We start from the raw sequence: 14,657 nt of genomic DNA, 5'->3' as shown, positions 1-14,657 counted from the left end.
CTACGGAAAGGCGGTGAATAGGAAGGAGAAGTAAGAATGATCGGAAAATGATCGCTGTCATGCAAGTCTTGTAGAACAGACCAGGTGAAGTCTAGTGCAGTGGAGGAAGAGCAGACTGACAGATCGATGCAAGAGAGAGTATGAGTACGAGGATCAAAATGGGTGGGAGTACCCTATTTAAAACATGGAGGTGGTGAGAGGCGAGAAAAGCCTCCAACTGAATGCCACATGAGTCACAATGAGACTCCCCCCAGAGGAAATGGTGGGCATTAAAATCACCAAGTAACAGAAGTGGTGGTGGTAAGGATGAAACAAGAAAGGCAAAGTCTGGGATAGAAAATGCTCGAGGAGGAGAGAGATATAAAGAACATATTGTAAACCACTTATTCAAGTGGATACGGGCTGCAGTGTAATGCAGCGAGGTATGGACAAATAGTTGACAGTACGGAATATCATTGCGTAGAAGAAGGGCACTTTCATTAAAGGTCCCATCTGAGAAAAGATCCGAAGAATACAATAAATTATAGCCTGAGATAGGTTGGAAAACAGCCGAGTGTAATTTTGGTTCTTGTAAGCAAGCACCAACAGGGGAAAACCTGGAAAGCAACATCTGAAGCTCACCCCGATTACCCCTGAGGCCGCGGATATTCCACTGTAAATAGGCCATGATTGGTGATGAAGATAATATCAGGAATCTGTAGGTAGAGGCACCTACGGACTAGAGGGGTTAGAAAAGTCAACGTGTGGTGGCATTGGAAGACGTTCAAGTAGCGAAGGAACGGAGCGTTGCGAAGAATGGGGTTGTGAAGATGGAGGAGAGGGAAGAGAAGGAACAGGAAGTGAATCAGTGTCCATTGAAGGTTTAGTCTCTGCAATATATTCTGAAATGGCTTCAAGTGTTTCTGAATTCAAAGATGTATGGGAGACCATATTGGAGATAGAAGGAGGAGGGTGAGTAAAGATTGGGACAGTAATGGACTGTACCAAAGTAGAGGGGGAGGGAAGTGTGTAAGGGACTGGAGATGAAGTGTGGGGGGGGACAGAAGAGGCAGAAACCTGGGAGGTGGTAGAAGAGGGAGAAACTTGGGAGGGGACGGGGGTGGAAGGCATAGTACGAGGAGGGTGAATCTCCACACTTGTAATAGAGCCAGAGAGAGGGGAAGAACTAGGTACAGAGACTGGAAAGGTAAAGTGTGGAGGTGGAAGAAGGGAAGGAAGGGGCAAAGAAGATTTGAGCAATGTGGATTTTTTGGACTTCTGAGTAGAGGGGCGATTGGTATTAGGTGTCATACGAGGTCTTGTCGATACTGGGGCTTGTGAGGAAGGACGCGAAGATGTGAGAACAGACTGAGTTGTAGTCGGGACGTCAGAGCCAAGGACAGCAAAAGGATTAGATGCCGTAGTGGCTATGGGAGGGGTAACAACAGAGGAGGCTGCAGAAGATGGGACCCTTGAAGTGGGGGGATGTTTGGAAACACGAGAATAAGAAACACGGGGTAGTCTCCCTTGGAGGCGGAGATGAGTAACTGCCATAGCATAAGGGAGACCTTCTGCCTCTTTGAGGCAACGGATTTCACGTTCATTTAAGTAGACCTGGCAACGGCGGGAGTACGAAGGGTGAGCTTCATTACAATTAAGGCAAGATGGAGGTTGACTACAAGATGTATTAGAATGGTCGTCGGCACCACAGACTGGGCATTCGGCCATAGATCTGCATATTTCGCTGGGTGACCAAAACGCCAGCAATTTCTACACTGTTGTGGTGTAGGTATCACCTTTCGAACTTGTAACCGATGTCCCGCGACATATACAGAGGGCGGGAGTTCTCGGCTGTCAAAAGTTAAACGAGCCACATTGCAAGGGTAACGTCTCCGCCCCCGGGCAGGAAGGACATAAGTGTCTACTTTGAGGATCTCCCAATCTCTCCAGTTCCAGCTGTTCAAAAATGTCATTGCCACATGACTGGAAATTCTGTTGGACTATGGTATGGGGCAGAATGACAGTACCACTACAAGAATTGAGAGAAAGATGTTTTTCAATAGTGATAGGAGTAGTATCGATATTCGAAAGGAGAGAGAGATCATGAGCTTGGGTAGCATTCTGGACAGTGACGATGCGTGTACTGCTCTTGAGAACATGAAATGAAATATCTCTGCCAACATGACGCAGGAGCGCTTTGCCAATACTATGGTCAGAAAGGTAGGCAGAAGAAGTCGGTCTTAAAGTAAAGAATTTAGTCCATTGTGTGGTCCGAAACTGAGCGTGGAGAGGGAGTGCTTGATGTGTCGGTCTTTTCCGAGTAGAATGGGAAGGTAATGAAGGAGCATCATCAGGAGATTGACGTTGGCGTTTAGGAGTAGGACCGGAGTTGGTCCGGCGTGAAATGGGCGGGCGATTCGAAAATTGCCGTACCGTAGATGGAGAAGCCGGAAGCATAGTCAAAGGAGAGCGGAGTTCAGACAAATCGAAGGAGTCAGTCGAAGCCCCGGTACCTGAAGCGGGTGAGGAAACAACACCAGCAAGAGGTACAGGGGCATCAGGAGTGTCCGAAGAGTGGTCTAAACACAAGGCAGGGTCAGAATGGGGTGCGGTATCAAGAAGGGGCCCGGGGGTAGTGGGTTCATGGACTAGGGCTGCCATGGTTAGGTTACTCCTTTGCTTTTTGTTTTTAAGAAAAAAAATAAAGAAAATAAAAATAAAGAAAAAGGGGGGAGTGGGGAGGAATAGCTCCCAGGAGGAATGAAAGGGCCGGAAATCTCCCTCCGCGCCCAAGAGGACCTCAACACCGCTAGTAGCGCAGATGCAGCATGGAACCCGTGCCATACCCTACCCTTCATGCCAGTAAACCAGCAATCCGGGATAGCAACCTCACATCTGCCGAGCTACCTAGGTGGACAAAAGCGAGGGCGGCCAGATATCCGCCACAAAGCATACCTCTTTCGGCCACCACCCCCGGAATCCGAAAGGTGGCTTCCAGAGATGCACCCATCGCCCGAAAGACTCCCAAAGCTACTCCGGGATACCGGAGAGGGATCGGGACATCCCCAGGCAATCCAGATTCCACGGCAAACTACGCCACCGCCAAGAACCTCAACGGAATGGGATGGACCCCGGTGTCCTTTCCCCTACCTAGGAACTAGCGCGCCTGTGGGAGAAATCCCGAAGGCCAAAAAGAGGAAGGGCAAAAGGGAGGGGTGAGGAGGAGGAGGAGGAGGAATGGAAAAAGGGGAGGATGGGATAGGGGAGTGGAGAATGGGGGGTAATTAGGTTCGGTCTGAGGAAGAAGACCGACAGGGCTAATTCCTCAGACCAAGAGCCTCTTCACCACGCCAAGGAGCCCCCCTTGAAGAGGACAATTCCCACATGAATGGCTTATAATTGTAAAATTTGACCTTAATTTTTCAAGTAAAAAAAAATATATATATATTTTTAAGCAGTTATTGGAAACTAAAAAACTTAAAAAAAAAAAAACCCAGATTGTCGTTTCGATATATTTATTTTCATTTGATGTTCATAGAAAAAGAGATACATTGCACGTGGCTATTAACAATGATTTTTATCTACAAATCTTTATTACAGGAGCACAAAGCTCTCTATATAACATGTAACATGAATCAGATTAACCAGTTTAATGGAAGCTAAAAGATAAAAGGCATTGCTTTCTTATGATCTTTCTCAGTAACAAAATATCACAAGGCACTCTAAAAGCTGCACAAAATTTACGACTGTTTTAACTGCCATTTACTTCCACCAACCAAATTATGTTTTCAGGTGTGTGAAGAAAACAATTATACTGTTGTCACACTTTTTTTTTCACAGCAGTCATTTCCCACTGAGGTAAAGTGACCTGAAAAAGAAACTTACCATCATTCAGTCCACAACTGTCTTGCCAGAGGTGTGCAGATACTACAGTTCAGATGCCCCTCCAAACTGCAAACATCTCCACCACTCCTTCCGAGTGCAGGCACTGTACATCCCACATTCAGGAGTCAAGTCTGGCTAACTGGTTTCCCTGAATCCCTTCACAAAATGTTACCTTGTTCACATTCCAACAGCAGAGCAAGTCCTCCCCAAAAATTTGTTTCCATTCATTCCTAACACGCTCACACATGCTTGCTGGATGTCCAAGCCCCTTGCACACGAAACTTCTTTACCTCCTCCCTCCAAGCTTTCCAAAGGCAACCCCTACTTCCACCTTTCCTCCACTTTAGATTTAGATACCCTTCAAGTCATCCTATTTAGCTCCATCACCTCTATGTCCAAACCACCTCAACAACCCTCTGGATAATACTTTTAGTAACCCTGCACCTCCTCCTAATCTCCAAACTCAAATTCTCTGCATAATATTTACACCACACACTGCCCTCACGCATATCTCCAGTGCTTCCAGCCTTCTTCCCTCTGCAACATTCACAACCCATCCTTCACACCCATACAAGTTTTGGTACCACTATACTCTCATACATTCCCCTTTTTGCCTTCACAGATAGCATTCTATCTAAACAGATGCCTCAATGCACCACCCACCTTTTTTTTTTTTTTTCAACAAGTCGGCCATCTCCCACCAGAGGCAGGGTGACCCCAAAAAAAGAAAGAAAATCCCCAAAAAGAAAATACTTTCATCATCATTCAACACTTTCACCACACTCCCACATTATCACTGTTTTTGCAGAGGTGCTCAGAACACAACAGTTTAGAAGCATATACGTATAAAGATACACAACATATCCCTCCCAAATGCCAATATCCCAAACCCCTCCTTTAAAGTGCAGGCATTGTACTTCCCATTTCCAGGACTCAAGTCCGACTATATGAAAATAACCGGTTTCCCTGAATCCCTTCACTAAATATTACCCTGCTCACACTCCAACAGATCGTCAGGTCCCAAGTACCATTCGTCTCCATTCACTCCTATCTAACACGCTCACGCACCCTCATTAATTCTATGGTTCACCACACTTTCCATATTATTATAATCAAAAAGAAGCGCTAAACCACAAGGGCTACACTTTTCATAAACCCAACTGCTGATAAATCCATTCTTAAATATCTAAACACATTTCCTCCATACTCCCTCCTTCCCATCTGATATCCAATTTTTTCATTACCTAAATCGTTTGTTACCCTCATTACCTTATTTTTTCCCGCACTCCGAGGGATGGGTGGGGATACATGCAGTCTGGAGGGGCAACTCAGCTGTAGAATCAATGTGCCTCTGGCAAGTGATTGAGTAAATGACAGTGAAGTGTTTCTTCTTTTTTTTGGGTCACCCTACCTTGGTCGGAGACTCCTGGCTGGTGGGGAAAAAATATATATATAGATACTGTACATATTTTACATGTGGAGAGTTTTTTTTTTTTATTTAAAAAAAAAAAGTGGTGGTTGCAAGCAGTGGAAATGTAATGGTTGAGATCAATGCTTAGTGTGATTATGCAGAAATTAATCAAGTGAGAAATTTGAAAGACAATGTGATGCAAAAGGTATAATTCCAAGATTAGGTAAAATATTGATATGGTCTGGACGAGTAGAAAGGGTGAAGCAAGATGGGGTCGTTGAGAGGTGTGTAAACTCAGGGTGGACAGTCAGTGCAAGTAAAGGTTGGATTATATCCATGGGAAGCACAAAACCCAGGTAAGGGTTGAAATGAAGATGTGAAGATTTAAAGAGGTAAGGACTTGAGGATCTAGCATTGGTGGCATAAATTTTTGGAATTTGTAGTGCTATTGGAGCACAAGCACATTAATACCTATGAAGAATTAAAAAAGAAAAAAATATTAGCAAGATGGATTTGAATTTTGAAGGTGGGAAGAACCATGTCTTAATGTTTGGTGGGGATGCTGTGGTTTTGTCATCACTTGATCATGTCACCTGTAACCTTCTTGGAAGTAAATAGAATGCATATTTTGTGTACACAGTATATACAGATACAGATATATACATAGTGTATAATATATACACATACATTTTAGGCAAGGCTTACAATCTTTGCATAAAAACAACAATCATTTTATCAAGCAATGTAAATTCACTGCAGTAGTAATGTCCAGAAAATCAATTTCAAAACTGACATATTTTATTGGTTCTAAATAATAACTAAATTTAAGCTTACCTAAGATGTTCACAAAATCATGTCTAATAGAGAAATCAGAAGTTTGTTTTTGAAAGAGATCCACCTATGTGGTAAACTAAGCTTGCCTGTCTGACTCTTGCCTAAAGTATGAAATACTGTACACACAATCATATACAAGTTTAATATACACTGGTTACTGGCAAAAACCCACATTGTGATGATAAAATATCAAATAACAGGAGTACTGTACAGGTTACCATCACACTGAGGCCCTTTGCAGCAAACTAACATGTGTGCATGAGATGAAGCTTATATACAAAGGCAGGTCACATGAAATGAAGCTAGTATACAAAGTCAGGTTGCATGACCAAATTCTGGAACAAAAAATGCATGACTTCAGGAGAGTGATATCAGGTTTCAACTGGTTTTGAGAGTGGCTGAAAACACGTTGTGATGCTATCATAACTCGCGGATTTTGCGTTTATACCCTATATACAATTTGTTGAAGAAATATATATGTAATGGAAGCAGCTACCCAGTTATTATGGTCATGATTCTTAACATGCTCAAGTTTGCTATAGAGGGCCTCGGTACAAACTTAAAATACACAGCACTCGTATGTTTTTCCCCATGTAGGTTCATTTGTGCATATACGTATTATAAATTTTTATACAGTAGCACATTTTGATTGAATACAATGAAATATGACCCAAGGTCATATTCTCTTCAATAATCCAAATCCTTCAGGTCTAATGACAAAGTTAAAACATTCAGTATTACTAAAGTGAATTCATGAATACAATTTATCATCAATTATTAATTTGTAAATTTCTTACACAAGGAATCCTCATTATGCTGCACCTTGCTCTTAATACCTCATTAACAATTAGCTATGAAGCACTGAATTTGTACTCGATTTTTTTTGTAACATTGATGAGCATTCCGTACCAGCAAATTACAGTCATGCGCCGCATAATGATGTTTCAGTCAACAGTGGACTGTATATTCGACAGTGGTCCCAGATTATAATGTAGCTGAAAAATTCTTATTGTGGTACATAATACTGATAACGATAATAAACAATTGCATACATTACTGTCTTATGTATTTACTGTACTTATGTATATACTGTACTTGTCAGCATTATTCTAGTGTACTCTTTCTACTTATTAAAAAAAAAAAAGTTTACTGTAAAACAGTATACCACGTTATGTCGGCAGCAGCCTCATACATCTCGTGTTTACCACATCTCTTAACAGCATCATTTTTCCTTGTGCTTGATTTAATCTTGTGTTTTGTTCATCATGGCCCATAAGTGTACAAAATTCACAGTGAAGGGTTTAACAGAAGCTTTTGCAGACTCAACAAGCTCCTTGAACAGTTTGAAAATGTTCACACAATGATGAAATTGCCTAATGACACATTTCTCAGAACATATCCCCGTTGTTAAGAGAAGCATGACTGTATGTCACTATTTTGAGAAACTAATTATTCATCCATGGGTTGTGAGTTGAACAATGCAGATAGGTGCCCAATATCCACTCTCAAATTAATTTCCTAAAAGAAAATTCTGTCAAATAATGCGTTAAATTACTTTTAGAACTTCCATTCACTATTGTTTTATATAAAGGTGAAAGTATTGCACATTACAATTTAAGTATCTAATAAATCTTCAGCACCGGAACAATATTTGCACCTCCCCTACATTACTTAGTAAGTAGAGCAAATGGCTTAATTTGGAAAGAGGTAATTCCAAATATTCAACTAATAAATGCTTTGCAACAAATATTTAATTATGAACAATTAGAAATTTATATTAATATTTAAGACAACAACTTCTAGCAACCCTTATTAGGCTAAATAAAAAAAAAAAAAAAAAAAAAAAGGCTACCCACAACATAAATTTATGGGTTTGATGACAACATGGTCGTATAAAAGAATGAAAACATTTCTGAGCATCATTAATGTATTGCAAGGTACTGAACAGCTAATATGGACCTAACCAAACAGCTGTCCAGTCTCTTGCATATACTAGCTCAAGCTGTACAGTGGAATGTCAACTATTTCTATTAAATCAACCAAACCAAGTTTATAGTATTTTTATATTACAATAACTGCAGCTATTTATGTATACAAAACTAGAGGCTTCATAAAAAATAAAGACTTAATTCTATATGAACTACAACATTTGACTACGCTTGACACAGAACACGAGCTGTCCATGTTGCTGTGATTTGATCACAGCCTGCCCCCACTTACTGAGGAACTTTTATGAGGCATTGGTACATTGAGTGAAGAGGTAATGGTTTCAAAGGTAGTGTAATTATCCAATCAATTGTGCTACCTCAGCCCATTTTTTGACTTCAAAACACAAAAAAAAAAAAAAAAAAATTTTGAGCTCTGTGTACAAATTTAATTTTATATTCATTTTCACCTACTTGCTATTTCTTCTTCCTCTTCACTTTTGATGTCAACTTCATTTGCCTTTAAACTCTCGTCCTCTTCACTTTTGACATCACTTTCTTCACTCTTTCGCTCTTCACATTTATTTACACTTTTTGATTCACCTTCACTTTCCTCGCTTTTTGCATCACTCTCTTCACTCTTTGCTTCATTTCCCTCATTTTTGTCAGTACTATGTACATTTTCAGCTAAACTTTTTTCCCTCAATGCTTTTGCCTGGCCCTTTTCCAACTCTGCACGCACACGCTCAATTTCTTCCGGGGTGATCTGTACATAGAGAATACCATTAATGATATTGAGAAGTTCTAATACACTACTCATAGACGGTGGCTGAATCTGAATTGGTGGAAGGCCAAGGGTACTGCGGCCGTTGAATGCTTCACTGATCTTTTTCGCCATAACAACTGCCTGCTGGGTCAAATGACGTAAGCATTCGTCGGCTTCTTTCGTCTTCTCATGCTCTGGTCCAAGTTGAGTCTTGTATATTGTGAAAGTTTCCTTTTCATTTTTGAGAGCACCTCTGAAATCTCCCATGCAACTTTGCGTCCTAGCAACAAGGTGGTAACTAAGAGCAACTTTTAAACTTTTATCACCAAAGAATTTTATACGGAGTTCTAAGGCCTTTTCCAAAAACTGGAGAGAAAGGCTATACTGACCTACAGCATGGAGGATCAAACCAATGTTAGAATCTATCAAGGCCATTTCTGGGTGAACCTCACCATGGATTACCAAGAGCAAGTAACGAGCCCGGTACAACAGTTTTAAAGCCACACTCACCTGTTGGTTGGCAAAGCAGTAGAGTGCTAAGTGAGTGTACTCTGTGATAGTGTATGGATGATCAATACCATTTACCCTCTCACTCATGAGTACTGCCTTTTGTTGGAATGACATAGCTTCAACATGATCGCCCATGATATAATTCAAGCGAGCCAGCATGCGAAGGCACTGTGCTATTTCTGGATGCATGGCGCCATAAACATTATTTAAAAGATTCAAAGCCTCACTAATAAGGTCATAACCATCTTTTAAGAACCCTTGCTGTGTCTTGGTCTGGCCAGCAGTGTACAAGTTAAAGGCGTCAGTAGCCCGTGGATTGATATGCTTTACAACTGGAAACAAGTTAAGAATGTCTTGCTCATGGAAAGTTTCCTGAGACTTGGTGTCAAAGTTGTAATCACGGAGAAGTAGCTGGACACCTGATTTCATACAAAAGGTTCTCAGAAGTGCTACTTTCTGAAGGCCATACTTTTGAATGGCGCTATCTACTGTGTCTGTTTCCAAAGTCCAGTCATAGTAATCTTTGAGTTCTAATTTAATACGATTCCAAAGAGATTTGGGAGAAAATGCTGCCCAATGTGAGAGGCTGTTGTTAAATGGGTGTCTCCTCTTTTTCTTCTTTGAGAGAAGCTCATCATTTTTGTTAGAAGCATGTGGACTGGTGCAAGAAGAGAGGTAACAGTTGAGAAAGTGGGCAACAGCAGATGATAAAGAAATAGTTTCAACACGCTGAAGGTAACTTGTGAAGAGATGCTTGACAGATCGTGCAATTAGTTCCCCTACTGCAATGGTATAAATATATTTCAACTCATGGACTTTAGCCAAGAGACTGGCAACTTTTCCCAAGTAACGGATGTTAACTCCCCGTGTATGTAGAGCCTCACATAGAGTAGTGCCATCAGTAGGAGCAACAGCATGGTCTGTGAGATCATGCACCAGACTGGGCAATTGAACACTCGCTAAAAACCCTGCTGCATCACAAATCAACTGCCGTTCTTTCTTGAGCATTTCACCCTGTTTATCAGCATGTATAACTCCTGGGGAAAAGGCATCCAAATTAAACCTCACATCAAAGTCAGCTTCCTTCAATGACCCTACTGCTGCAGCAGCCTTCTTGATAATGTCCTTAGTGTTTTCCTCTACTTGCTTTTCTGCAGCAATACTTTCAGTCACATTCTCTACAATCTTCTTGGCTTCCTCAGCTTCTATATCTTTGTTATCTTTTCCTTTCTCATTTTCTTCTTTGTCCTCTTTTTCATTTTCTTCCTTTTCCTTTACTGCAGCAAGTTTGCTGGCCTCTTGCTTTTTACAACTAAGTTGCTGAAGGTGCAATGCAGCAAATTTGAGGAACATTACGTAACGATTATCCACAAAGGCATCAATTAATTCCTGCCTCAGAGTAGCTAACTTGTGCTTGTGAGCAATAGGGAAACCCATTTCCAATGAAGCTGCACTTAGCTGAATCTCACTAGAGACCAAGAAATTAACGTCTGGAGGGAATGTGCGTAAAAGGTCAAGAATGTAGTGACGGCCGTCATTGCCAATGATACCCTTGCATTCTACTGATGAGCACAGCTCTATTTCTTCCCCTTTTTCATTCAAAACCTTATGGGGAAGAATTTTCAGTTGTTGACCAGCTTTCTGCAGCAAGTCCATATACTTTGGATGAGTAACAACAGTTTTACCAAAATCTATCGAGCCATAAACAACAGACTGTTCCTGCTCACGCTCAAGAATGCCAGGGATGATGGACTGGGCTGTTACACGATACCCACGATAATCTACAACAACTGTGCCTAAGGTATAAAGCCCTTCTAAATCAGCTGCACTATACACACGTACACCTTGCAAATCATTGCGCGGTGCTACATGCGCTGCTGCATCCCCTCCCACCTCTTTGTAATGATCTCTAACATCGAAACCAAGACTGAAGAAAATATTATTCCATATGAACATCTGCATTTTTGGGTCTTCTCCAGGATTAATAGCCATAACATTGCCATCAATGACAGCCATGGCACCTCTAGTTGCTGCAGCTACAAAATCACTATGTACTTTGAAGATAGCACGTTCCCTCAATAGGCGCTCAGGAAGAGTGCGACGAGGAAGTTCCCTTGTTGTCTGCAGCTCTTCGTTCCAGTCTCGGGTTTGACCCGGGATGTGTTCCTCATACCCCAACTTACTGCTGAAAGCATCTTCAGCACGAAGGGCATCAATACCATGCTCCAAGGAAGGGGATGCCCATGTATACACTTGATAAGGTGTTGCCACTCTCCCAAGTGGATGCCGGGAAGTGCGCTTCTTTTGCAAGTTGGAAAAATTGCGCTTAAAACCATTCGACAACAAACTAAGAAGATCAATGAGTGAATGGCACAAATAGCACGGATTTGCTGGCTTGGGGTTGAACTCCTCCTCTGTTGTTCTGAAATAAACATGGATGTGTGTTCATGGTTTAATTCAAAAAGAAAACATATTTTGAAGATTAAAAAACTTACTATTGATTATGAATTTCTTTTACAACAAATAACATACTATGAAGAGCACTAATTTTGTTTTCAACAAGTCAGCCGTCTCCCACCGAGGCAGGTGACCAAAAAGAGAAAAACATTTTCACCATCATTCACACAATCATTGTCTTTGCAGAGGCACTCAGATACAACAGTTTAGATGTCACTCCAAACCCTTCCTTTAAGTGTACTACTCTCCTCCAAAACTCAAATCTGGCTAACTGGTTTTCCTGAATCCCTTCATAAATTATTACCCTGCTCACACTCCAACAGCTCATCAGGTCCCAAAAAACCATTCGTCTCCACTCACTCCTATCTAACACACTCACACGTGCCTACGGCATGCCCAAGCCCCCTGCACACAAAACCTCTTTACCCCTTCCTTCCATCCTTTCCAAGGGCGACCACTACCCCTCCTTCCCTCCACTACAAATTTAAATACCCTCCAAGTCATCCTATTTTGCTCCATCCTCACTAAACCAAACCTTGACAACCCCTCTTCAGTCCTCTGAATAATACTGCACACTTCCTCCTAATTTCCACACTACAAATTACCTGCATAATATTTACACCACACATTGCCCTTAGACATGACATCTCCACTGCCTCCAGCCTCCTCCTTGCTGAAGCATTTACAACCCTTGCTTCACACCTACATGAGTGTTCTATTTGTAATGCTCAAATTTGATGTTTGTATGCCCTTAATGTCCTTATATATAAGCAAATAATAATTATTGCAATTGTAGTCTTAAGTTAGGCTTAAGCTTGCCCAAACATGGGCTTTCTGCTTGCACAACCACGTCACCCATCTCTGTACAAATACTGTACATGGAAATAAATCTTTGACTTTTGATTTTTTTTCCTTTTTCTATATATTCTTTATCTTAACATGAGGTGAGGGATTGCCAAAACTGTTGTCCAGAGGGCTGAGGAAGGGCTGAGGTGGTTTGGACAGGTAGAGAGAATGGAACAAAACAGAATGACTTCGAGTGTATAAATCTGTAGTGGAGGGAAGGCGGGGTAGGGGTCGGCATAGAAAAGGTTGGAAGGAGTAAACGAGGTTTTGTGTGTGAGAGGTTTGGACTTCCAGCAAGCGTGCAAGAGTGTATTTGATAGGAGTGAATGGAGACAAATGGATACCCGATGTGCTGTTGGAGTGTGAGCAAAGTAACATTTATGAAGGGATTCAGGGAAATCAGCAGGCCGGACTTGAGTCCTGGAGATGGGAAGCACAGTGTCTACACTCTGAAGGAGGAGTGTTAATGTTACAGTTTTAAAAACTGTAAAGTGCCCCTCTGGCAAGACAGTGATGGAGTGAACGACGACGAGAGTTTTTCTTTTTCGGGCCACCCTGCCTTGGTGGGAATCGGCTGTGTCAAAAAAATTATATAAAATATGTATATATATTTTTTTCAAGGTTGGTAGACAGCAACCGCCCAGGGAGGTACTACCGTCCTGCCAAGTGATTGTAAAACGAAAGCCTGTGATTGTTTTACATGATGGTAGGATTGCTCGTGTCTTTTTTCTTTCTCATAACATGCAAGATTTCAGGTACGTCTTGCTACTTCTACTTACACTTAGGTCACACTACACATACATGTACAATTATTATTATTATAATCAAAAAGAAGCGCTAAGCCACAAGGACTATACAGCACTGCAGGGCAGGAAGGAAGCGAGGGCATCAGGTGGCAAAAGGGAGATGGATGAGTAATAGGTTACGGATAACAGCGGGGCAGTGGATGGTGAAAGGGTAAAGGGCAGCAAGAGACTGAACTAGAAAGGGCTGAGGGGAGTGCGAAAAGTATCATCAGAGTTTGTGGAGTAAATCAGTCGTTGTCAAGAAGTCAATGAGAGAGTCAGGATTAAAGGAGGGTCCATCAGCAAGAAGGGAAGGTAAAGAGAGAGTAGTAGAACGAAGACGACGTTGGAGGTAAATTCTGCGTGCTCGTTGATAGAGAGGGCAGTCTAACAGAATGTGGCTAATCGATACTGGAACATGACACTGCTCACAGAGAGGAACAGGGTGCCTCTCCATGAGATACCCATGAGTAAGACGAGTGTGACCAATGCGAAGGCGGGAGAGAGTGGTCTCCCAACCTCGGCACTGATGACAAGAAGACGGCCAGTAACCTATGCTCGGTTTAATAGAATGAAGTTTGTTACCGAGCAGAGTTGACCAACGTTGTTGCCAACGGGTGCGAAGGTGGGTAGCTATTGCAGCAAAATAGTCCAGAAATGGAACACCTCGATAGGAAATTGGTAGGTCATGTACTGCTGACCGCGCAGCAGTGTCTGCCTGTTCATTGCCCTGTACGTCGACATGACCAGGGACCGAACAAAAAACAATATCTTTATGTTTGGTAGAGATACGGCGTAGCCAAAGTTGGATACGGAGAACTAGGGGATGAGATGTATCAAATTTTCGTATAGCCTGTAGAGCACTAAGGGAGTCTGAGACTACTACAAATGATGACACAGGCATAGATGCGATACGAATAAGTGCTGCAAGAATGGCATACAGTTCAGCAGTAAAAATGCTAGTTGAAGATAGTAAATGTCCCCGCACGACGCTGTCCGGAAACATTGCTGCGAATCCGACGCCGTTTGAAGACTTAGAGCCATCTGTGTACACAGCGGTGGCATGAGAATGGGAGTGAAAGTGATCAAGAAAAAGAGAGCGGGAAGCCACCGTAGGCAGTTGAGCTTTCGAGCAAGGGAGTGAGAAAGAGCAGACCCGAACAGCTGGAACTTCCCAGGGGGGTAGGGAAAAGTGAGATGCTACATGAACATATAAAGGTGGTAACTGAAGGGAAGACAAGAGTGAATGTAGGCGAAGA

At 42.0% G+C, this 14,657-nt stretch overlaps 1 protein-coding gene across 1 annotated transcript; it reads right to left on the bottom strand.

Moving 5' to 3' along the window:
* Positions 1 to 3,477: 3,477 nt before the first annotated feature.
* Positions 3,478 to 11,755, bottom strand: clu (clustered mitochondria protein homolog; the record flags this gene model as incomplete). Its single annotated transcript, XM_053800522.2, has 1 exon — positions 3,478 to 11,755. A coding segment is annotated over one exon (3,255 nt), but the record flags the coding sequence as incomplete, so codon positions are not given.
* Positions 11,756 to 14,657: the final 2,902 nt, after the last annotated feature.

Source organism: Cherax quadricarinatus, chromosome 85, assembly GCF_038502225.1.
Source record: "Cherax quadricarinatus isolate ZL_2023a chromosome 85, ASM3850222v1, whole genome shotgun sequence".
NCBI lineage: Eukaryota > Metazoa > Arthropoda > Malacostraca > Decapoda > Parastacidae > Cherax > Cherax quadricarinatus.
The sequence above is the reverse complement of the archived record's forward strand: the minus strand, read 5'-3'. Positions and strand labels throughout refer to the sequence as shown.